The sequence below is a fragment of the Odontesthes bonariensis genome, chromosome 8 (assembly GCF_027942865.1).
Source record: "Odontesthes bonariensis isolate fOdoBon6 chromosome 8, fOdoBon6.hap1, whole genome shotgun sequence".
Taxonomy (NCBI): Eukaryota; Metazoa; Chordata; class Actinopteri; order Atheriniformes; family Atherinopsidae; genus Odontesthes; species Odontesthes bonariensis.
Genome location: NC_134513.1, coordinates 16985121 through 17012055, shown reverse-complemented (window position 1 = coordinate 17012055; position 26935 = coordinate 16985121). Strand labels below are relative to the sequence as shown.

At 38.2% G+C, this 26935-nt stretch overlaps 1 protein-coding gene across 3 annotated transcripts in view; it reads left to right on the top strand.

Annotated features, from left to right (window-relative positions):
* scube1 (signal peptide, CUB domain, EGF-like 1) overlaps window positions 1-26935 on the top strand; it is a 135690-nt gene that overhangs the window by 17308 nt on the left and 91447 nt on the right. For all 3 annotated transcript variants that reach the window (XM_075471954.1, XM_075471953.1, XM_075471952.1), the window contains exon 3: window positions 12429-12554. In XM_075471954.1, the coding sequence (XP_075328069.1) occupies window positions 12429-12554 (126 nt within the window). The remainder of the gene's footprint in view (window positions 1-12428; window positions 12555-26935) is intronic.

Below are 26935 nucleotides of genomic sequence, written 5' to 3'. Positions count from 1 at the left end.
CTCTGCTGAATTAAGTTTGCTCAATTCTGTTTAATTATATAGCATCACTTCACATAGAATAGAATAGAATAGAAAAATACTTTATTCATCCCCCAATGGGGGAAATTCAAATTAGTCAAGTAGCTCAATTTTTTTTTAAATATTTACAATGATTGTATTAACAACAACAATAATCATACCAATTCTAGTAAAAAATACTACTACTAACCAATAATAATAATAAATGACTAAATAAACAAATAAATTAAAAAATATAAAAAAAATAAAAATATGTGTCATCTCAAGACACTTTAAACAGAGTGAGAAAAAAATCTAATTGAAATCATTTATTAAAAAAATTATTGTAATTTAATTAGAATTGAATTAAATCCCATTCATTAAAAGTGAAAATAAAAAAAGCTGGATGAGGAAAGGTGCATCATGGGAGGTATCCCAGAATTCTAGACCTATAGCAGCATAGTTAAAGTGGTGGTTTCATAGTTACTTGAACCAGCTCTAACTTTCATAAAGGAAAGTTTTATGTCCAGCTCTGCAGTATAGATGGCTTAGTTTTCAACTGTTGCTCACCTTTCTTTGTACATTCTGACCACGTAGAGACAGCACTAAATCAAATCAAATCAAATCAAATTTATTCATATAGCACATTTCATGTACAAACAATTCAAAGTGCTTTACATAAAATAAAAGCATTGCAGCAGGGAGTGGAATAAGCATTAAAATACATAAAAGAATAGAAAGAGAAACAAATAAAATCATTTAAATGAATTTAAAAACAAGCAACAGTCAAGATAAATTAAAAGATATCGTGCAGATTTCATGCATAGACACATGAGAAAAGAAATGTTTTTAACCTGGATTTAAAAATGTCTACATTTGGTGAAAGTTAAATCTCCACTGGCAGTTTGTTCCACTTATTTGCAGCATAACAGCTAAATGCTGCTTCTCCATGTTTAGTCTGGACTCTGGACTGGACCAGCTGACCTGAGTCCTTGGATCTAAGAGCTCTGCTGGCTTTATATTCTCTGAACATATCACAGATGTATTTTGGCCCTAAACCGTTCTGGGATTTGTAAATCATCAGCAGGCTTTTAAAATCTATTCTGTGACTGACTGGAAGCCGGTGTAAAGATTTTAAAGCTGCTGTGATGTGTTCAGATCTCTTAGTCTGGGTTAAAACTCTAGCAGCAGCGTTCTGGATGAACTGCAGATGTTTAATGCTCTTTTTGGGAAGTCCAGTTAAAAGAGCGTTACAGTAATGGAGTCTACTGGAGATGAATGCATGGATGAGTTTCTCCTGGTCTTTTTGGGAGAGGAAACCTTTAATTCTGTTGATGTTTCTGAGATGGTAAAAAGCTGCCTTGGTGACAGCTTTGATGTGGCTGCTGAAAGTCAGATCTGAGTCTATCAACACTCCGAGGTTACGAACTTGGTCAGTGATTGTAAGGTGCCGAGTCTCAAGATATTTACCAACGCTGACCCTCTTCTCTTTGCTCCCAAACAGAATGATCTCAGTTTTGTCTTCATTTAATTGTAGAAAATTCTCTCTCATCCAGGTGTTTACTTCCTCCAGACACTGACACAGTACGTCTGCTGGGCTGCAGTCGTCCGGTGACAGAGACACATAAAGTTGTGTATCGTCTGCATAACTGTGATAATTGATGTTAAAGTTCTGTGATACCTGACCCAAAGGGAGCATTTACAAGTTAAACAGAAGGGGTCCAAGAATTGACCCCTGGGGGACTCCACAAGTCATGGCCACACGCTCAGATTCATAGCTGCCAATTGTAACAAAATAACTCCGGCCTTCTAAGTAGGACCTGAACCAGTTAAGGACCGCTCCAGAAAGTCCAACCCAGTTTTCCAGCCTGTGCAACAGGATTCTGTGATCTACAGTATCAAACGCAGCGCACTAGGGCTGTGTTAGAGTTTGCCTTCACATAGCATGTATATGCTCAACGATTCAGCTCTTTCTCCCTGTAGCCACCAGAATTATACTCTTAATTTTGACACCCAATTCTGCCTCCTTATGTTATAGAAATAATGTTCACATACAATAAAGGCCCAACAGGCTGTGTGAAGGTCAGACATCCAGACAAGTTCAGAGCTGTACCAAAGCAAGTAGACAGAAGAGTCAGGCAAAACATCAGAAAAACAGCACAATTTGTTTTACATTTAAAAATCTTTTTAAATAAAAATTAAATTAAAATTAAAAATAAAACCCTTTTTTTCTCAGAAACTGTCTTTCAACCCTATACATACCCTATACATATCCTATACTATACTGTATTATTAAATAAAAAGGGAATGCAGGAATACAAAGGACAACAGCGTTATTATTTTACTTTCACCTTCACGAAAACAGTATCACAAGAGCGCAGTACTGATTATGTAGCGTACTCTAAATGTATATAATATATATACATATATTATATATTGTATGCATTAGAACAGCAACCTCTTCCTCCTTCGTTAATTGTGTTTAGCTGGAATGAGGCGAGGTGGCTTTTATGTACATATCCCTAAGATGTTATACAATCAAACATTTAGTGCATAATAAAAAGATATCAGAATTTCCTTCATCTTACCAATCACAGTGTGCAAAATGGGGTTATGCTTATTATTTTTACAAAGTCCCTTACCAACAGTCTGTGCTTGCACATATTAACTTGCTCATTACAGCATTCCCTGGAAGACGTTGCATTTGCATAACTGAGCTTCCGCAACAGACTTGGATCAGGATGAGGGCCTAAAAGACTCACTTGGGACTGTTAACACAGCTCATATTGACCTTTGTTGATCTCTTAAAAACTTTTTTTTGTGTGTCCTTACTAAAACACTTGCAGATATATTCCAGGAAAAATCCTCCAGTTCAGAGCAAGATTGCTTCAAGTGTAATACAGAAATCCCACAGCACTGAGTGTGGAACACTAAACAAAGATCCAAAGAAAACAGAAGAGTAAAATGATTTGCTTTTTTACACAAATTTTTAATTAATCATTATTAACTGGTACATTTGAGTCTGTGTAAATGTAAATAAAGCAATAACAACATGGGTTGTTGTGATATTATCAAAAATATTGACACTTTAATTTTGAAGTTTATTGAAAGATGTGGTCTATGTGGCTCCATGTAAAAAAACAGACTTAATTTTTCTACAAACTAAATGGTTAGGATTCGAGCTTTGGTAACCGAAGTATACAACCCATGTCTCCCTACAGCACATGCTCACCACAAATTAGCAGCTCCCAGGCTACATTGTCCTTCCAGGAGCCAGGCTGCTTCGTAGTTCTGTTGGAGGAGTCTCACTATGACTGAGGACTTTGGGTGTTTCGTTTCTTATTTTCTTATTTTCTTATTTCCTAACTTATAAATTATCCAGATATCAGTGCTGTGTCCTCATGCTATAGTCATTTCCTCACATGACTAAGTTTCTTCAATTCCGTACACTGCTGAAATTTGATCTGGTGACTTTGAATGCTGCCCTCTCTGTACACTTTTCCACAAACTGATACTGCTGGCTTGTTATGGAAAAATGTGAACTTTTATCCCACTGCTGTCAAATGAAGAGTATGTGGGAGACGCTGTGCATCACTCAAAGCTTCTTTACTGCACATGTGCTTATGTGTGTGTGTATATTTGTGCTAACACAGTGCCAGAGTTGTCTCTCTGTTTATAGAGACTTAGTGAAATTATAACCATCTGTCAATACTCAAGTATTATGCACTTGCTTACTAAGCTGAGAGTTAAAAATTCAAAGGGTCATGAAAAGATGAATCATGGGAATCAACAAGATTTTGCTGTGTTTTCGAAGTTCAGGAGAGATTAACTCCATGCTTTGGCAGATAAACAATGGCATTACTAGTGCAAAATTATAACAATATTAAATGTCAGGTCTTCAAATCTCAAATATCTGACCAATAAGCATATTATTTTATTATTCAATATACAACACATATAACAAGCACATCTGTGTGCTGTGTAAAAGTGGTCTGGCTTGTTACCACAGAGCTTTCATAGTCCAGCAAAAAAAATGGAATCATCCAGTGATAGTCCAGAATGAAAAGTACATCAAATTTTTTATAAAGATACGGGTTTCTTACTATAGAATGCCATATTGTCAGAATAATTTGTATAAGAATGATCAAAAGCACTGTTTATGTGTAAAACATAAACATGGATGAGATCAGCTGAAACGTGAGCTTTTCATTTTTCATCATTTCTGGGCTTATTGAACAATCTGTTTTACAAGAAACTGAATGGCTTTTCAGTTGTGAGGTCACAAGTATTTGGCTTTGGAATTCAGCCTTTGGAGCTTTCCTAACCACAGGGAAGATGTGATATCTGGGGGAAAAATAACAAAAAACTATTAACCTGTATACCTCAGCTTTACTGATGTCGACGGGGCTTTCTATCTTTGCTCGCATTCTTCTAAAGCCAATCTTCAGGTCTGACTTTTTGACATTCTGAAGTTCTACAGTGGTGCCAGACAAGTGGCAGCTTTTTGCATTAGCTTCTGTGAAATTGCCTTTTTCGTGCAAGTATTTGTCCTGCATTTGTTTGATTAATACAGTGGAGATTTTCACACTGGTGCAGATGTTGTGCTGCCTAAAGTACCAGCCTTTTAACATCTGTTATGCAGGGTTAATAAGCCAACAGAGAGTTGTCTGCAAGCGGGACCAGCTAATTGCATTTTCCACAGTTACGCAACTGCCCAGAGTGAAACTCCAAACAAGTTGAAGACGAGACATGGAGAATGCAGTGCTTGTTAGTGATGGATGAAGATGCTACAATAAAAGTGTGCTCATGCTCCTGGCACTGAACTGGTAGCTGTGCGTTTCCATACAAATTGTGTGCTGAGAGAGTTAATCTGTACTAGCAGGTTGTCCCAACTGAATTTCCACCATACCCCTCTCTCTATCTGCATTACTTTTAACTTTTAAAAAGTAGAGAAAATTAGCTGTCAGATTCAATTGATATGAATGTTAGAATTCGATATAGCTCATCTCATTTACCTTCGCCAACACACCTATTTTTCAGCAGCAAATTGCCCACTGGCACTGTGATTCAGAGAAAAACAGATGCTGCATTTGCACCAACTCTTGCTGGTCCATTGCAAAAAAAAAACCTTACATCAGAGGCAGGGGTGAGGGAGACCAACAAGACCAATGAAAACATTTGTAAGCCAAGACAAAAAACTATGCACTCAGACTCACTCCTAGAGTCAATTTGAAACCACCAAATGTCAACCCAGCCATGATTTTCTAAGGCTTTGTCAGTTATGCCCTCAGTCTGACGATGCAATATGCCAACATGGAGTATTATTTGCTGTTACAAAGTCCTTCTTGTCTCCTTCTGAAAGGCTATTAAATTTTCTGGACATATATCTGTCACTGGCACCTTTTGAGCTCTGAGCAGCATGCAGTTTAATGACAAAACTTTTGTTGCTGATGTTGCATGTACTGTCGTCATAAACTCAGGATAACTGGATTAATATGCACATATACAGAGAGAAAGTACACCTACACACACACACACACACACACACACACACACACACACACACACACACAGCTCCATCAGTGTTGTTGAGCCAGAAGACACAGAAGAGAAGAAACATACCTTCCTACTATTTTTTTCACTCTACCGAATATAGGCACAGAATGATGACATCAGTGTAAGTGCAAATATATGAAATCACATTTTTTCTCATAGGTCAACAATGCTCATGTTACCTCATGCTTGAAACGTGAAAGTAAAATCAAGTTGCATTTGATCTGAATGGGTTAAAAACAGTGTTGCAGTAGTTATCATCCAAAAATTAATTGGGTGCCAGTCTGTTAGTGAAAGTGCCTTATTCACTTAAAGGGATAGTTCGCCTCTTTTGACATAAAGCTGTATGACATCCCATATTAGCAATATCATTTATGAACATTGGGCCTCATGCAAGAACATATTTGTATTTTTATTCTAAATTTCTCTCAATTTTTTCGTAAGAAGGTCTCGTACGAACACGCCACGTCAGATTAAACAAGCGCTCTTAACTTCGGAAAAAGTGTGTAAACGACCTGCGTAAATGATGAATCACACCTGTGCGTATCTAAGTTCATGTGCACGAGAATAGTAGATTTGCATGCTCCACGCCCAAAATTATACCATATAAGGCTGTGCTCCTCGCTCCTGTGCCAGGAAGTGTTGAGTGTTGAGTCATGAGAATGGCATCAAGGCGCAAAAAGAACAACTTTACGGGCTCTGAGATTGAAGTTCTGCTTTCAGAAATCCAAAAAGGAAAATCTGTCATTTTTAGCAGTGTCAGCAGTGGAATTATGGGACCTGCTAAAGCAAAGAAATGGGAAGCAATTACGAGTGCTGTTAATACCATGTCACCGAAATAAAAAAATAAATGGTTTCATATGAAAATGGCTTAAAAAAAACGTCTCGCCATGGCCAGGCGCTCGATGACTGCAACTAAAGCCGTGCGATCAGTTGTTGCCTCATCATGATGGCACTTTGATGGGGCAGTCCATGAGGGGGGTCTTCTGGCACCACACCTTCTGGTCTGCCTGGGCTGGTTCAGGTGGAGACCCTCGTTCATGGCAATATTGCGCCATGAACAAGGTATTGAGACACACCCACCCACCTGACCTTCAGCTCAGTGCGCTCCACGACGGGCACGGGTGCTTTGATGCGTATATGTGTCTCGTGTTCCAATTATGATTGGCAGGCCAGCCACGGGATGAAAGTCCCTCTTAATTTGTACTTGTTGGACAGCGGTGTGTGGGAATTTGATGTACCGTGGGTGATAAACTGATGAGAGTTTTGATGACCAAGGGGAGCGCACGACTCACAGAGGACTGAGACACCCCCGATCGTCTCCAATCTCCCTCTGAAAGGTTCCAGTGGCCAAAAATCCAAAGATGGTAAGGATGGTGGGCGTGTGTGGAATTGGGTTTGATCGGCATGTTTCTCTCTGGAGTTGTGGCTCTAGCAAGCTGCATATTTGTAGCAGCACAGTCCTTGGGAATCTTAATCGCGATGTCAGACATTCGTCTGTCTCCACACGGTCTCTTCCAAGAGCCTGATGCGCTAAGGCATCCAAAAGTAGCAAGACAGCCGCTGAGCTTCCTGTTACAGATTCAAATGAACCTTCAAGTAGTGCACAATTTAAGTCAAACAGAATAATGTCAGCATAATTATGGAGTATAATGTATATTTATTTATGTTTTCGTCAAAGTAATTAAATATACAATCCATTAGTCAAGCAAACTTGATTGGAATAACACCGGACTATTTTACGAAACTCCTACGACAGGATCACTCGATCTGGATCACTCGTAAATTCTGTTCGTACCTGAAAGAAAACGAAAAATACGAAAAGATTGGTGAATGCACAAATTCTCTTAAATCACTCGTACGGACGATTTAAGAACAAATTTGTGCGTACGAATGGTTCTTGCATGAGGCCCAATGTTCATAAATGATATTGCTAATATGGGATGTCAATCAGCTTCATGTCAGTTATTGGCCATGGAAAAGCACCTTAAACAGAGTCTCAGAAGTAAAAGGCAGAGATTCAGCAGTCTGCAGAAAACTATGTCTACGTATTTGTCATAGAGTAGATTATTACCCAGGCTCCGCCCTCGCAGTGACGCAACACCTTCGGCTCTGCTACACTTACTCAGGCCAACTGCTCATTCAGGTGGATTCGAGTTCCCGAAAAAATGGGAACTCCACCCACTTTGTCGGGAAGCAATCAACTTTGAGCAGCGCCAACCAAGGCGGGTTCAAGGTAGTGACGTGGTTGAACTGCCACTCAACCCATGGATTGTACACGGAAGCGCTTCATTCAATATCAACATGGAGCAGCGTCAAGCTTTTGACACTGCTGTACATGCTGTAATGAAAGTGTTCGACGGGAGAATCTCGTTAAAAATCGAGCAAAGAACAGCCCTTGAATCGTTTCTTGACAGGAAAGACGTTTTCGCCTTGCTCCCTACTGGCTTTGGTAAGAGTTTAATCTACCAGTTAGCCCCGCTGGTAGCTAAATCATACGTCAGAGGAAAGAGTGGTGTGATTGGCTTAAGCTTAGGCACAGCCTTTTCTGGCCACAACCAGTAGCAACCCGAGGGAGGCGGGTTGACCAGGCCATTTCGAATCGTATTCGTTATGGTCTTGGTCAGACCAGAATCTCGAAGAGATTTGAAAGTCTATGTTAATCAGGCTAGTAGATTATGAAGTTTTAATGAAAACCAAATGATGATACAAAAATCCAAGAACATAGGGAGCACAGGAACAAAACGAAAGCAGACTAAGGAATTTTAAGAACAAGCTAGAGGTGATAACGGGAGATAAGATGAGCGAGACAAGTAAGACCAATAAGACAAAGGATCTGGTAAGGAGTGGTGGAACTGGCATGATCTATATACTGGGGAGGTTGATTACAGAACAGGACGCAGGTGAGAGTGAAGAGGGCACAGGGGGCGAGGGAGAGCACACCAACTATGAAAATGAATCTAAAGCAAAGGGAAAACATACCAGAATAATAATGGAGAAATAATCTAACTAACACAAAGAACACACAAGGAGTAATAAAACGGAACTGAAAATGAGGAAAAACAGAACTAAGGTGAAACAAAGATGGATCTAATACAGAAAGAACTAAGAGCACGGAATAAAAATAATAGAACCAATAACTAAGTACAAAAACACCACTAAACACCCAGATCCTGACAGTATTGTGTAGTAATTTCAGAATCTTGTTCCTCAACACAACATTTCGAAGGCATCCACAGCATTTAATATCATCAAGGGATTTAGAGATTCTGCAGACATTTGTTTTTGTTTAACCAACACCATTCGAAGATTATTATTGAATGCCTGTAGTCTCCGGGCCCTCAGGCCTCGCTGCATTAACATTGAATTGCTGCATGGGCTCAGTAACACAAAGAAATCATTGTCTGTGAACACAGTTCATCATGTCATCCACAAATCCAGGTTAAGGCTCTATCAAGCAAAGAGGACCCAATATGTAAAAGATGTAGTCGCACAGATATTTTCTCTTGGCCAAAGCTAATTTGAAATAGAGTGAGGCAAAAGAGAAAAGTTGCTATTACAAACATCTTCTGTTGTTAGACAAATCAAAATTTGAAATTCTTTTTGAAAATCAACATCCTCTGGCCTAAAGACATAAACAGGCATCTGAATCATTATCAGTGCTCAGTTGAATAGCCTGCAATACTGATGGTATGAAGGCCTGTGTGCCATGAGAGCGAAAGCAACATAGGTTTTGTCAGTAATACAACACTTAACCAAATCACTTTTGTCACTTCTTGGTGGGGTTTATTCAAACAACATCACTTAGTGAAGTTAATTAGTTAGTTAGGGGAGCTGGGTGTAAGTGGACAGAGTGTGAGGAAAATAGTGAAGGAAGTATCAGATGAGGCAGTAAAGTCCAGTCAGTGGATTTGGATTAGAAGAAGGAATAGCAGCTGGGGGCCAAGGGCAGCACTTAGGGTAAACAGACTTTTGGAAAAGCAAAGAAGAAGTTCAAGATATTTAAGTGGAGGGTGTGGCCCATGTGAGCCTTTTGAAACCAGGTGGCCATTTTGGGTGAGTTGGCTTTGAGTGAGTTGTATGGCTTTGTTTTTGCTGGCATTTTTGTGATTGTAGGACTGTTTAGGTGAGTTTGTCTGCTGAATCTGCTAGTGTGTCTTGTCCTGCCTCCACCTCTGGAACCCTCTATATTTTCATTACCCCCTACCCGAACCAGGGTTTGAATCCGATTCCTACTTATCTTTACCTCTTTTATTTCTCCGCCTACCCGAACCATGGTTTGCATCCCCACCCCGCTGTTACTGGTGTGCAGTTGGTGAGAGGTTGAGGTATCTTGTGGCTGTAAAAGATGGTTGTTGTGGTGTGAGGAGCAGTGTTGGCTGGCATTAGGGGAGTGACTCTGGGACGCCAGTGGTCATTGTCTAGCCTCCTGGAGGTGTCGTGGGCCCAACTAGACGAAACACTGATGAAAGGAGGTTCCCACCTGATGACCCCAATGACATGTTGGTCAGCACTGCTCACTGGTCTATATAGGGAGTATAGGGAATTACTCACTGAGTCTGGTCCATTTTTTTTCCCTTTAGCACAAGTTTCTTGTGTTTACCTTGAATTAAGTGTAAAAACATGATCAATATTATGGCTAAGATACAATCTTTTTACAACACGACCAAGACCTATATAAATGTAATTTTGCTTTATGCCTCAGTTATGTGTAAACGCACAACACATTACACCAAAATGTTATCTCTTTTTGGGTGGCTTTAAAATATAATACAACTTCCTTAAGGTTAGAAGTCAAAACTAGTTTGATAGGATAATAAACCATTCATCAGTTACGGCAAAAAATAGAAATAATAATAATAATTTTTTTACCATGCAGATTCAAGGTAAACACAAGAAACTTGTGCTAAAGAAAAAAAAATAAAAGGACCAGACTCAGTGAGTAATTCCCTATACTCCCTATATAGACCAGTGAGCAGTGCTGACAAACATATCATTGGGGTCATCAGGTGGGGACCTCCTTTCGTCAGTGTTTCGTCTAGTTGGGCCCACGACACCTCCAGGAGGTTAGACAATGACCACTGGCGTCCCAGAGTCACCCCCCTAATGCCAGCCATCACTGCTCCTCACACCACAACAACCATCTTTTACAGCCACAAGGTACCTCAGCCTCTCACCAACTGCACACCAGTCACAGCGGGATGGAGATATATCTGTCCTGGACGCTATTTCTAACTTTTGCATAAAGTTGCTCTCAACTACGGGTTGCGTATTCTTTGAACAGAATTATTGTCTGAACCTGCCTGCATGTACAAACACCGCTTGGGCACATTTTTGGCGAGGTGTCACTGTTTTGTCCCAAATTTCTTGTAAACACATTTTAAGGTGTTTAACAGAATGGGGTCCTTGTATTGTATATTTTTGTCTCAAACTACTCCACACGTTTTCTATTGGGGGCTCGATGGGAATGCAGGCAGGCCAGTCCAGTACAATTACACTCCTCTTACTCGGCCATGCCTTTGTAATGTGAGCAGAAGGTTTTGTGTTTTCTTGCTAAATGCACTGATGTACCTGGATAAGATGTTGCCTTGAAGGCAGCATATGTTGGTCTTAAATCTCAATGATTTTTTTTGACATTAAGGCTGCAATCATAGAATTGTAAGTGAGTTTTGCCAAGGGCACTGAAACAATCACGAAAGGTTTTCCACAGTTATCTCTTGCCCATGTAGTAATGTTGATGAAGGATGATTATCAATGAAGTGTTGTCTGAAGGACTGAAGATCATGTGTCCATCTTACATTAGACTCTTTGCCCCTTATGTACTGATATTTCTCTAGAATATTTGAATGATGTATTGATAAATTATTAGAAAGGGGAGAATTAAGCAAATACCTACAGGATGAGAGGGATAAAAGAAATGATGAACAAAATGAACAGATGTTGAATCAAATATATCTAGTGGCTCTTTATTTATTAAACTGACATCCCATTTTCCACAAGGAGAACAAACAAGGTGGTCCACAAACAAACTGTCATAGAACAAAATCAGATTCCCTAAATCCAGAAGTCATTCTCTATACCTGTATCTTGTTAATCAAGTTAGACTTCCTGCTCTTCACATGTAAGCAGAGGACTGTTTTATTAAGTTGTTCAATGTGGCAACCACTTGCAAGTGGCTCCTTTGAAAGCCTCTATTAGCTTATCAATAACATTTGGTTTACACGTTAAGTGCAACATTTGCTGTTGCAAACTGTTGCTTTCCTGAGTATTTCTGTAATATTGCAGGAGTAACTCATTTGGGATTACTAAAATAATTCCCTCTAATACCATGCAGCATATTATTTACGTTATTATTTACATCTTTGAAATTACCAATACTATATCTGCAGTCTTGAAAGTTTTAAGAGTGCTTGTTCAGATCTATCAACTTCAGGTGGGAAATTCTCTTAGTTACCTTGGTGATACATACTCCAAAGTCTACTTGCTTTATTGATCACAGTCTCCAAAAGGAAAAATAATTGGGAAGTAATGGGGTAAAAATGTTATTTAAATGCTCTCATTGTGTTCCTTTGAAAACTAAAAAAATAATTATTCAATTGTAATGGTCTTCAAATTTTAGGTTGCAGGTCAGGGACAACAAATAAAAACTAACTGAATCTTGTTGATGTTTTCCTAAAGAATAGAATGAAATGTAAAGTAGTAATGAAATCAATCATTTTCTTTAAGAGCGCAGAATCAGCTTTTTTTAAACAAATTTGATTAAAGTGATAGTTACAATTGAAACATACTGAAAAAAAAACAATTAATAAACAAGTAAGTGAATATATACATTCAGACATACTTGAAGTTTCAGTTTCATAAACAGCTTTCTCTTTCAGACATGGACGAATGTGAGAATGACTACAATGGGGGCTGTGTCCATGAATGCATCAACATACCAGGCAACTACAGGTGTACCTGCTACGATGGATTCATGCTGGCACATGATGGACACAACTGTTTAGGTATGAATGGTCTATATTCAAATATGTTCTTCATTTTATTGTGTTTCTTTATTGGGCCTCTGCATTCACTCCCCACTAAAATTGATAGACTTTTATTTTAGCAATGTAGACGTTCTAAAAATCTTATTGTTAATTCCTGAATTTTTTGAAATGGCCAAAATTGTTCACTTTGCTGGATTTGTTAATGTTCAGTGGAACAGAGGCACAAATAATTGAGACATGCTTATATCATGCAATTATATTGTTAATAGTAGTTTTTCCACAAAATAAAGTGAATATGTCAGTGATGTAGCTTCTACAGGGTTTGGTTGTATTTGTGAAAAACTAAACAAAAAAGCACAATCAATACCATTTCTCAAAAATGTCCGATCTTGACACACTCACTTTGGAGGCTGCCTAGTGTTATGAGAAAGATGCATATAAGATATGCTGTGCTTTACTTCTGCTGCAACAAATTTACCAGACTTGAAATTCTTGAAAACAGGTTCTGTAGCATCACTATCACTGACTTATTGTTATTGTCAAGTCACCCCTGCCATGATCTGTTAACTCCCCTGCCGTCTGGGAAAAGATACAGAACAATATAAACAATAACAAACTTGTTAAATACATCTTTTATCACCTAGCAGTCAAAGGCACCATATTTTATCTCGATATTGTAATGTCTTGTCTTGAAAAGCCTCTTTGTATGTTTTTATCTCCATACACTTGTTTTGAGAAGTTGAAATATTTTAAAAAAGAACAACATATGGATGAATATCATGAGTTGTTTCAATGAGGAATAACTACACAGAGATTTACTGACTTGCAGAGAGAAATCATGCGTGTTTATGTTCACTTTAAGAAAATGGTTTATTAAAAAACATAAGTATTCCTTAAAGTCAGCATCTAGTGTTCATGAAAGGAATTGCAACAATCTCTTCAGAATCTATTTCATACATTGAAGCGAGTGTGTACAACCTGATAATATTAAAAGACATGCAAGGCAGAAACCACAAGAATCAAACCTTGGTTGTCTTATTTACCCGGAGAAAATTCCTGTTTTCTATACTGGAGCAGTGTATTGATGGGAGGTTGCTACTGTAATTATGTAATTATGTTGTATTTATGACCCAGAAAGGGGAAACCAGTATTTGTCTGTCTTTAAACTAGAGATTTCTTTTTTTTTTTTTTTGGTGAAGACTCGATGCAGCCATAATGAATTTTTCAAATGAGGCAGTGAAATGTAATATCTGAAGCACAATTTCTATGATCTCAGAGCCAACACTGGCTATGTACTTATTTCGTTTTTATAATTTCTTCATTTTTATAAAATTCTCTCTACTTGGTTAATTATTCTACATTTTGTCCTTACTTTTGTAGTTTAAGTTTTCTTAATGTCTTTTAATCATTCCGTCAATCTTTTTCTTTTTCTTCATAATCTTGATTATTTTACTTCCCATCTTTGAAGTTGTAACCACACTCTGCTTTTTTATTTACTCTTTCTTCTTCTTCTTTACCCTTTATGCTTTCCCTTATTAACTTCCTGTTTTCTTTCTTCTTTTGTTACTTGTTACAATCTCGTTCACAGACACTTAATTTCATGTAGCGATACATCCAGACCCTAGAATGTTTTGGAGGTTTGTGTTTGAGGGCATAGCCTACGAATACCTAGTCGCTCCCTTCGGCACACTTCGTAAAGGTACAAAGTGTGCCGAAGTGGCGCTAGCTCCTCTAAGAGAGAGGAGTATCCGTGTCCTAGCTTATCTGGATATTTGGGCTCTGATAGCCAGTTTTATAGAGCAGGTTGCAGCGCACTTGTCACTAGTTTTGTCTCACATTCAGACAATGGGGTTTTCCGTGAATTTTCAGAAAAGTTAACTGATCCCGAGTCAGCAGTTTTCATTTCTAAGACTGGAAATTTGCTCTGTGTCGAGACGAAAGTGTTCATTGGAGCACCGAGTGGTCGCGTTTTATCGCTACCTCAGTTTCAGTTGGGACGCAGACTGCGTTTCCAAATGATTTTGCAGCACATGAGCATGATGGCATCTATGATAGCCGTGGTGCCGCTCATTTTGTTTGGATGCACGCCATCTAGTGCTGGACTCCCTCACACCGGTTGTGTGCGTTGCTTTACCTCCACAAGAGGCTGACGATAACCACCTCTTGCATGTTAGCTCGTCGCCCTTGGAGGGAGCGCAGTTTGCTCCCACATAAGAAGAGTGTCTTCCCGCAAAGGTGGTGTCCACGAAAGCCTCCCTTAGGGGGTGAGGGGCACTGTGCGACGGCACGGCGGTGAGGGATGCTGGCGCAGTCCATACTTCAAATCAACTACTTGGAGCTATTGGCAAGGTTCCTAGATCTGAAACATTTTGGGTAGGCTCTGACATGTCAACATGTTTTGATCAGAACTGACAACACAATGGCGGTCTCTTACATAAACAGGCAGGGAGGGACACGTTCACTTCCCCTGTTAAACTTGGCTCACTTCTTGTCTTCTAGAGCCACTCATATCCCAGGGTGCCTCAATCTGGGGCCGGACTTGCTATCCAGAGGGGGTCCTTTTGTAAGAGAATGAAGGCTTCACCCATCGGTGGTAGCTCAGATATGAGACCGTTTCGGCAGGGCTCCAGTGGACCTCTTTGCCACTGTTGCCAACATTCACTGCCTGTTATTCTTTTCCATAAAAGATCAGAGCGCACGTCTACAAATGGATGCCCTAGCTCACCCATGGCCCGGTATGTTGCTGTATGCGTTTCCACCTGTGGAAATTATACTGCCAGTTCTGGACAGGGTGCGCAGACATGGTCTGTCCCTGATTTCTCTCAAGCAGAGGGGGAGATATTTCACCCTCGCCCAGAACTTTGGCTGCTGTATTCCTACCTGTTGAGAGGTCCTTAATTGCTAAGGGCCTGCTCCCTGCTGTGTTGGAAACATTTGGAGTGCTTGAACATCTTCCACTAGAGATTTATATGCCTATAGATGGCAGGCCTTTGAGCAGTGGTGTCAGGATAGGAACGTTGTTCCTTTTCAGTGCTCTATTGTGAATATTTTGACATTCCTCCAGGAGCTCCTAGACAAAAGTCTCTCTTTTTCCACCATTAAAGTCTATTAAACTGCTTTTTCTGTCTGTCATGTTGGTTTCGATGCCAGGCACTCATCCTCTGGCCATGGTATTTTTGAAAGGTGTCCGTAGACTGAGACCTGTGATTAGATTTAACATTTCTTCATGGGATAGTGAATGTCAGCTTCCCTTAGTGACTACGCGAGACTACCCATTTTGAAAGAGTATTCTAGCATTTCCAGAATGGGTTATAAGAACAAGCCTAACGATGAAACTTTTTATAGAACTCAACCCTTAGGCCATCTGGTCCTGGGGTTTTGTCCGATCAAAGACTTTTGACAACTAAGATCCTCCTTTGAGATAGGAGTATTTTGCTCATGCCTATGAGCTTCTGATATAGCGGGGAATGTTAAGCCCCCTAAAAATAACTCCATCCTCTCTGTAGCTATAGGTAATTGATTCCTATTGATTCTGATTCCTATAATTGTGTATAAAATATCTTGAGGCGTCGTTAATATTTTTATTGTCAAAGCGATGTTTGCAATTTGAATCTATATTATTAGACACAACCTGAGAGTCAGTTTTAATTTTAGTGAGGTGAAACAGGTAGTTACCTGGTTTGTTACCATATTCGCACACTGTCTTTGCTTTGAAAAGATTAATGGCTCTTTCAGCTTCTTGGGTTACCAAAGCGTCCAAGGGTGGCCTGTACACTTCCTCTGCACTAAAGAAGAAGGATCTGGTGATGAGCTGAGCTTTTCCATGTCCATGAATTGTTTTTCCGAGTATCCTTTGTTTTTCCGGTTGTTTTAGTCTCTTTGATGCCGAGTAGGCTATAATTAGACTCCTGAAATAGTCTTTAGATGTCTCCCATAATAGTGATGTATTATTGGTGAATAAAGAATAGATGTTACAGAGAATCCTATATTAATATAGTAATGTTATATATATAGTAATGTGTGGAACTACAGGAGTAAACAGGGCAGTCATTTCTCAGTGGGTCTGCTCATTAATCTTACTTTAGGGCAGCATGATTCTTACAATCTGTGTTTTGCCCTTTCTCAGTTGTGGCCTTCTGTCAGGTATCATCATAGGTGTCATAATTGTACACTCTTTGCATATAGGAGATGATGTCAGGCTCATTAGATGTCTGTTGCACAGTCTGGCTTATGCCGAACTTATACAATGACTGAAATCCCACAGTGTGTGGCTGGCTTTATTTCATATTCATATTGATTTGATTCCCAGCAACCTATTTTAGCCCACATCGGTACTGTACCAGTATTCTTGCATTTAATGAATACTTCATTGGCCTCAAGCATATTTCTGAGCTTGGCCAACCTTGGTCAAATTGAGGAGTACTATTCAATACTATCTAAGTTTATTCAAAGGGTGGTTTTAAAAATGTCCTTTTCAGTCACACAATAACCTCCTTTATCCAAATCAGCTTGGCTTTAGGAGCGGTCAGACCATTCAGATGGATTTACTGTCTATCACAGATGCTCTAAAGGAAACTAGAGCTGTTGCACAGTCCTTAGTCCTTGACTCTCTAGACCTCTCTGCGGCTTTTAAAACAATGGCATTATACTCTCTGTACATTCTTGCATGTTTGGTTACTAACTGGTTATTTTTTCAAGGTGTCATGAAAAGAACAAGTGTCCACATCCCATCAGCTGTCTTTCATGGTGTCCAAAGGCTCAATGCTGCAACCCCTTCGCTTTTCAAAACAGATCACGTCTTTGGGCGAGATTATCCACATTCTTGGCTTCTCATTTTGCTGTTATGCAGATAATATCACACTGTGCCTATCATTGTCACTAGATGAATCAACATTTTCAATACGAGTCTCAGCTTGTCTATCTGACGTATTTACATAGGAGAAAAACCCCTTCTAACTAAACTGCCCAAAGACTGATATATTGGTCATCCAACAAAATATCAACGTAAAAATAGCTTTTTCAACCATCTGCTCAACAAAGGTTTTAAGAAACCTAGCTGTGGTGATTGATAACAAATTGTCCTTCTTTTACCATATGGCAGCTGTCTTTCAATCATGGTACTTTGCACTTTAAAACATGAGAAAAATCAGGCTGAATCTGGCTCTGTATGCCACTTAAATGCAAATGTGGTTGTTTCACTTGGCAATGAAATCCTGGAATTTGACATTTGAAATACTACTATAAGAAACAGAACTAAATAACTGGCTTTTAATTCAGGTGTGATGCGAGTTTGGCAGGATCAGTCCATATTTAGTACACTTTGAGAGGAAATATGACCTGGCAGATTGCTTTTCTGCCAAAAAGTCACGAAGAGTGTAACATCATCAGCTAGTCTGATGCTTTATGTTTACCGTCATCACAAGCTGTCAAGGTAAAAAGCGGCCTCTTATACATGGTAACCACAGAAACAGAACTTCTAAGGACTTACCTATCAGCCGATTGTCAAACCGTTATTTGAGCTGAACCTCAGCTTTTGTCTTTATACTGTCTATCAGCAAGAAACACAGTGTTAGTTATAGTGTCCCATTCTCAAGTGTTTCATCTAGCAGGAAAGTTAGTACCCGTACCATTTGTGATTAAAGACAATGTAAATTAAAATCATATGTCTTCCATGAAATGGTGTTTTTGTTAAAAAATAACATAGAATATTTTATCAGGTCCTGCGACTCATCTATTCAAAGAACAGGTGTTGTGGCCATTTGTGTTTGTAAATCCCAACTTTGATCAATTTAGTTTTCTTTGGGCAGTTCGAATATACTTTAGTCAGTTTAGAATCAAAATCTGTAATTAATTTTTATATTTGAAACTGTTTAGATTATTTTGGCTACTTTTAGACCCTCCCAAGAGAGATTAAGAACACACCGGGGGCGTGTTGGAAGACGGGAGGTTTTGGTAAAATGATTTCTTTGACCACTTTTTGAACTTGTAAAATCAGATTATGTTAACTTTTGTTTTTCATCTAAGTCGTAAGAGATTTTTAGTTATTGTTTTGTTCATATTTTTTTGTTGGCAATACATATATCTTTTAAACAATCAAGTCGGAAGTGCGTGCAAGAATCAAATCACCTGTTGCCACCCACGGCCTTTCTTAGAAAATGTAGTTTGGAAACTTAGAAGGCTGCAAACCTTGGGTTCAGGTTCTGTAGTTTGACAACAGATGTATTGACAGATGTATTATGATTATAGCATTCACACGCCATCATTATTGGAATTCAACATTTTTGTTTAGCTTGTTTATTTTTCTGTAAAGTACGGAAGCGTATTGCATTCACTTAAAAAAAAAAATCCGTTTTTTCTTTCTAATTTATTTTTTGGTTTGTTTTTTGGGGTAATTTTTTCTCCCTGTTTTTCTGGTTATTTTTTCCCACTGTTTTTCGGGTAATTTTTTTCGGAAATATCGAGATACTTTGAAATCCCGCGAGATTATCAACCCTGCAAGTGACTCCGGTGGACCTAAGGTGACTCCGGCCCCCGCCCATACATGTCTTCAGGTGCCTGCGTAAAGTCAACAAACTAATAGTTATACCGTCTACATGACTTAAAGACATGACTATCTCCCAGTGTCTTAAACCCAGGTCAAAGTAAAACTTGATTAAACTAAACAAACTAATCATGTTTGCTTCCATTAAATCGAGCCCTCATAAAGGAATGAATGCGTTGATTGTTGCTTTCTAAACTAAAAAAAAATTACCCCAAAAAACAGAGGGAGAAAAAATTACCACGGAAAACAGAAAAAAATTACCCTGAAAAACCAACCAAAAACTAAATTAGACAGAAAAAACAGAGTTGTTTTTTTTTTTTTTTTTTAATTGAATGCAATACGCTTCCGTAGTAAAGGTTCACACTCATTTTATTTCAAATTTTTCTCACACTCTCTTGGCCTACATGCCAAAGACTTTCCGGTTTTAAAAAGACCCAAAACATAAACCTCAGAACATTTTGGAGCTCTGAATCAGCTTTGGATAACATATTACACATTGAAAAATTGTGGACATCAGTTTGCGTGAGCGTTTAAGAAGTTACTCCATCATCATGCAGATGCACTGTGTCAACAAGTTAGGGCAGTAATTGATTTAGGATTGGTTAATTGTGCTCTAATTAAAGAGTGACTTCCTTTCATCCTTTTGATTTTTTCTTTATTTATTTGGATTTGGCTTGGACACAGCTGGGCTCAATGTGTCGATGGTTCAGTGCCCTCTTTGAATGTCTGGTGTGCCTCTGTGGGTATATTTTCCTTCCCTTTGGACATTTTCATTGTATGAGAAAATCTAGGAGGTGGCTGCACAGTGGGGAGTCATTAACCATAGCGAGCACAGTCAGCCATGTTACAGACAGGACTTGAAAATTGAAAAAAACATAAAATTTTTATTTAATAAAAGCCACAAAATATATTTTAGAATAAGGAGTAAAACTTGTTCTCTTTTTAAAAAACACATAATAGCATAGTATTTTGTGAAAAAAAGAAAAATACTTGGACTTAAAATGTTTTTGTCCAGTTTATTTGAGATTTTAAAATTTTTATGGTAAACAAGTGCCTCTCTTTATTACTGTTCCTCAGTTTGCAGCTCAGCACTGAAAAAATTAGAAGACTAACTTTGAAAGAAATTTCTCAGTTTGTCACCTTCTCACCTGCTGAAGTCTTACATTAGCTCAAGATAAACATCTCTATGAATTTTTTAATCAAATCAAATCAAACTTTATTTATATAGCACCTTTCATACTAAAGAAAAAAGCAACACAAAGTGCTTTACATAATAAAATCAGTAATAAAATCAATTCAATTCATAAACTCACACACAACATCACACCGACAACCACACTGCACACATACTACCCCCCCCACCACCCCCAACATGAGCAATATCAACAACAATCAACAACAATCAACATTAAAATCAACATTAAAATCCAAATACAATAATTTTTGGATTAATACAAAGTTCCGCTGCCATGGCTGTGTACGAAATAGGAAAATTTAAGAATGCTTTTGTGTGCAGTTGTGTTCTATTGACCTCGTCTTTTGAACTTAGAGTAATTTCAGTTTACATATGACAATATATATGAGTTATAACATGCCTTTCACCCCTGTAATACTGTAACCCCAAATCTTTTCCCAAATGAACAAATAAGTGTAAGGTGTTGACTATTTTGATGTTACTGCTTTTGGTTTTCTCACTTTTTGTGCCTTATCACATTCTCTTGAGATTTTTGTGTAAATCCTGCAAAAACCAAATAGGACAGAACTAACACAGAACAGTATATGAAGGCTCTAGAAGAGGTCTGGAATAAAGAATCAACGTCTGTGATCCATCAGATTTTAGCCTTATTGCTTTATTGCTTTTGGAAAGGTTTTTTCATCCCCACTGAAGTTTGACAGGTTTTAGATAGGATGATAGATGTTGACAGACATTGTCAAGAAAACAATTATTTTACAGAGACACAGAATCACACTTAAATGGTCTAATGATCACTCTGACCTGTCACCTGAAGTTCTCAGCATGCCTGATTTCCGGCAAAGGCTGTTTTAAATTAATATATTACTTAACTATACACTATCAATACTTATCCATACAAGCTTTGGTCCTGACGTCTTCTAAAAGTAACACTTACATAGCTGTTATAAAAAAACTTTTGGCGAGCTAAGTTAACATTAGCTCTTATAATGGTAACATAACTTTTGGCTAGCTAAGTTAACTTTAGCTCTTATAACGTAAACATTATCTCCAGTAGTAATTCTAGATACTATACTAGACGGTGAAACAACATTAAAACACGCTGACAACATGTCCTACTGTTCTCAAATGTTTATGAAACACAATTTACTTTACTTACCTTTATTACTTCGATGAACAGGGAAAATCGACGGCGCGAGTAAAACCGCAACGACATAGAGTAAAAACGCAACGTCATCGGTTGGGGCGCTGATGTAGGAAATGCTCCCAAGGGGCGTATTCGAGGGCATGTACAAACGACCTATGTTGTCGTATGAGTTGGAGGGCTTTTTTTTTTTTTTTTTAAACACTTATTTATTAAGAATTTTGTTAATTTTATAAACAAACAGAAATCAATACAAAACAGTGCAGTGGCACAGTAAGGTACATAAAAAATATATAATAAAACAAAACAAAAAAGAGAAAGGGGACTTGTAATAAAGCATAAATAAAGCAAGCATATGGTTTACACTCACATAAATCCTCGCTACAATCATAACTAAAGATTACAGTATAATATAAAAAAAACAAAAAACAAAACTAAAAACACCAGAGATTAGATAAATAAATCGAATAAAGACAACTAAGTCCTATTTGTCATCCATCCAACCATCTACATCCATATTATTATTCTCAAGAAAATTATAGAAAATATTCCACATTTTCCGAAACTTGTCAAGTTTGTTCTTTGTTGAGTAGCTTATCTTTTCTAAAGCAACATAAAAGCTCAATCCCCTCAACCATTGTGCTGTAGTACAAGGCGTGTCTGACTTCCAAGAGCAGGCAATACATCATTTGGCTTCCAAGAAACAAATGTTCAGCAAAGATTTTACTTTTTGGGTGGTAATGAAGTCCTCTGGGTAGAGATTTAATATGCATCATTTTGGCTTAAGAGGAACCTCCTTACCAATGATTTGGCTAGCCAGGTCTTATACTCTTCTCCAAAATGATAGTACCTGTGGACATTCCCAGATACAATGGAATAAAGTACCTTTTTGGTCTTTACATTTGGGGCAAGTGTCAGGTATGCTGGGATTAAAGCGGTGCAGTTTAGCTGGAGTTATATGTTGGAGGGCTTGTTGATCTGAAGTACATACAGGGATGCAGATCAATATTATAACACTGTCTAAAAGTGGTCGGAGGAGTGCTCCATGGGGTCACTGCTTGGTTTGTAAACTGCTATTTTGAAGCATCATGTTTGGCATTTGATAGTCACCACTTGGCCTTTCTAGAGCTTAACCATATTTGGTCAGGATGGTGGAGCTGAAGATTGATCTTTGATAGCAGATAGAGCAAATGTGTTTCTCTTTGAGGCCTAACATCAACTACATTATTGAATTATTTCAAGAATTACCACCAGCACTCGGATCAGAGTTATCTAGTTAATTAGTCGATGATATTATTACTCGTGAGAATAATTGATTGACTTGGAATTTCCCACTTCCCACTATAACAAAGGAAAAATACTTGATTGGCAGTTTTATTCTCAAAAATGGACATTTCTCTAATTTTTAGTTTGGGCATAAACAGCTGGTACTGATCACCCTTGTTGGCACAGTCTTTTTTTTTCCAAACTGACCCAGGTTGTTGAAATATTGCACCACAGACAGGAACACTGAAGTAAAGTAGGGGCTGTCAGGCAGCTTGATACTCACTTCAAAACTTAGTTGTAGTAATTACTCCATCACAGATTGGTTTTTGGACTTCCCTGTCGGCCCATTGTTGTTAATTTTGTTGAAGGTTTATATGGGCTTTTATAATAGGGGAGAGAGGGGTGTGACGAGCCAGTGGGTGAGTTGATCCACCCTTTGTACCTTGACAAACATGCACTTTTAGTGTAAGGTCACCTTTAATTTAGGAAGCACCCATAATTTCTGCCAGACTGAAAATAAGAAGCACATGGGAAAAGCACCAATTTTCTTTAAAATAAGTTTTTTGTTACATTTTTGACAGACCTGATGTAATGCTGCTACATCAGTGCAATTGTATCCAGGTTTATTAGATATTTATGGTACATTTCAGTAATATTTTATTGTAAAAATCATTTAGCAAAATGTGTGCCTGAATTGATAGGCAGTTAATCCAACTCAGAGTCACGCAGGGGCTGGGGCATATCCCAGTGGTCATCGGGCAAGACGCAGGGTAGACCCCGGACAGGTTGCCAGTCCCTCACAGGGCCACACAGAGACAACCATCCTTACTCACACCTAGGGTCAATTTAGAGTCACCAACTAACCTAACATGTTATTGCATGCAGTTTTTGGACAGTGGGAGGAAGTAAAAGAACCCAGAGAGAACCCACACAGACATGGGGAGAACATGCAAACTCCACATAGAAAGACACCAGCTGGGATTCAAACCAGGAACACTTGTTGTGAGGTGACAGTGCTAACCACCACACCAGGCTTAAACTGAAACATATATTGACATGTTTGTCTATTTATTTTATTCAACAAGCTTTCTTCAGTCAAATTTCTGGGAAATATTACAATGTTGGTGCTCAACAAATTGTTTAGCACATGTAGATAATAAAGGTATTGAAATTTAAACTTCAAATTTCTTCAAGTAATTTTTTCTAGGGGCAAGTCAAGTCCTGTAATAGGTCATTTCAAAGTCAAGTCACCTTATTATTGCAATTTTACCTGCAGAATCTGATCTTAATAAAGTGAGAAGACAAGATATAAGTAACTGTCAGTAAACATCATTGGCCAATGTGTCCAACCTGTCCACCCCGTATCATATCAAGCTAACGTTAGCTAACTACCGACTAGGCTAACAGGATAATATTAGCTAATTTGACAAGCACTTACTGGTCTGAATGGATCTTCAAATGACGAACAAAGTTCAAAGTTATGCTAGATGCTTAACACTCAAGTCATTCAAGTCATCGTGTCTCAAGTCAAGTCAAGTGCCGCGTCTTTAACTTCCAATCCGAGTCGAGTCTCAAGTCTTTTATTTTTTGTCAAGTCAAGTCACAAGTCATCAAAACAGCGACTCAAGTCGACTTGAGTCCAAGTCACAGTGACTTGAGTCCCCATCTCTGCTATTTAGGTGTTAATAGCAATCAAACAACAAGATCAGATTAGTTTAAATTGCTATTCTACCAAAAGTATGTTTGAGACTTAACGCTGGGAGGAGATAGGGAAGACGAGGCTGAATTGCAATACTCTGAGCCGGAGGTTTTTGCATATGGTTTTCTTCTCCAAATCTGTACAGATTACTGAATTACATAAAAGAAGCCTGCCAATGAGATGGAGTTGATTTTTTTAGGATTGTAGTGGCTTCTGACATCCAAAAATATGCTCTGAAGAACAGAAAAGAGTTTCAAGCACATCCGCACTGGCTTCATGCCCGCCAGCAATTTGCGTTGTCCATCATTTTTACAGTGTATATCAAAATTAATAGACTAATTTCACAAAATCCACTGGCAGTAATGTTCCAAAAGCATTTTGAATTTCACATTGACATCTTTACAACTCTTTGATTTCTCCATTCATTCTTCTCAGCTTAACTCCCTTCCTCCCCACCAACCTTTCAGGCAGCCTTTCCATAGCTAAAGCACGTCCTGAAAGTGTTTAAATGAAATGTTGAATAATACAGGACTCACGCTGTTTATGTAGAAATATTGGCAGAAGTAAGTTTAAGATCACATTTCTCGTGCTCTCTCTGCTTCTGCAGCCTGAAAATGAAATACATCAGTCATATTTATGGCTTCCTTTAAAACATTAGACGTGTAACAGTGTTAAGAAATGCAAAGAAAGAAACAAAGCCGGAAGTTCAGTGAAGACAATTTATGATTCAACGAAGAGCCCATACTGCTTTATTTACACACGACTGTAAAACTATCCCAAGGTACATAGATTTAATATAGCTGTACATAGTTTTTAAGCTAGGCTTATTGCAGGATAAGGTTATTTGTAATGTGATTACTTTTTCTTTCCCAATATTATACAAGCATGGGGGAGAATTGATTTAACTTTGTCCGACTCTACTAAGATTGGTAGTCATAAACCTTTTTTTCATCACTCATTGAGCTTTTTCATTTTCAACTTATGATATCCCGGACCAGAAGAAATGACAAACAATTTAACTGGTCACAAATTAGTACTTTGTTGAGTGGTATAGCACTATAGCTCTCTCCATTTTGTATATGCTATGCCCTTTGTAAACTAACTTGTAAACTAAAGAGAAGCATGCTATCCATTGCAGAGATGGGACCAAGTCACACATGTGCAAGGATCAAGTAAGTCTCAAGTCTTAGCTTTCAAGTCTCAAGTAAGTCCCAAGTAATTTTTTCTTGGGCAAGTCAAGTCAAGTCAAGCCCTGTAATTGGTCAAAGTCAAGTCACCTTATTATTGCAATTTTACCAGCAGAATCTGATCTTAATAAAGTGAAAAGACAAGATATAAGTAACTATCAGTAAACATCATTGGCCGATGTGAATGTGCATTAGAATGTATAGATTCAGAATCCATAAAAAAAAACGTAAAAACGTATTTTTACCATTTGGGAGCCAACGCATGGGCAGTAAAAATGTAGTTTTACGTGACTTGGGAGTCAATGTGTTAATTAACTTTATTATATATATATATATATATATTTTTTTTTGGAAATATGTTTTATTGATTTTCTGGAAATTTTTACCTCACAAGAATACAGCACATGTACATGTTATTTCCATTTACACAGTCATTTCCAAAACACAGGGTACAATGTTCATCAGTTACATTGGACAATTGAGTTCACCCTATCCTTCTTACCCCACCCCTCACCCATAGGGCTACAGGTTCCCAAACACACTCAATTTACTTAAGCAACCAAATGAAAACTAGAACATTCATAACGCTTCCCTTGGCATAGCAAATGTGTTTAGCATAAACGGTATTCAGATTACAATTCTGCTGCTATAATGCTGGACAGGACAAGGGAAATAAATAAATAAATAAATGAAAACTAGAAAAATAAAAGAAGACAACGAGAAAAAAAAGAGATACATACAAACATACACACTTGAAATAATAGAAGGGGGAAAATTCCACCAAAAGGTCATGTATATGTTCAAGTCTATTCATTATCAAGGGGTTCTTGTGAGGAGTCATAATAATCAAGAAAGGACCTCCATTAGCTTTTATATATTTAACTCCACTAAGTTTTTTTTAAACTGAACACTGTCGTTAGTCTATCAATGCCGGGTACCACTTTTGTTCTTGTTTGACTGTAGCCATTAGATGAAATGGCTATGATCGTAAGACACAGGCAAACTAACGTTGGGCATCGTGTCCAATCTTTTTTTTGTGTAACTTGGCTTCATTGTCTACTAGATCGGCCTCTGTTCCTCACGCTAAAGTGCCCAGTAAAGTCACCAATGCGCTAGTTTTACACACCGTACACACAAACACACACACTAGTGCGTCCTGTTTGATCCCTGTTAAAGTCAGTCAAGGGTATAACATGTTTCCAGTTCACTTCAGACCCATCAAAATGCCCCATTGGAAATTTACTGACCTTTCAGCCACACAGTAGGGCCCTACAAACACACTAGTGCCCTAGTATCAGCACATAGCACGTTCCCACACAGTATATACAGTGACATCGAAAGACCCCTGTTACCACTTAGTTCTAGGCTTT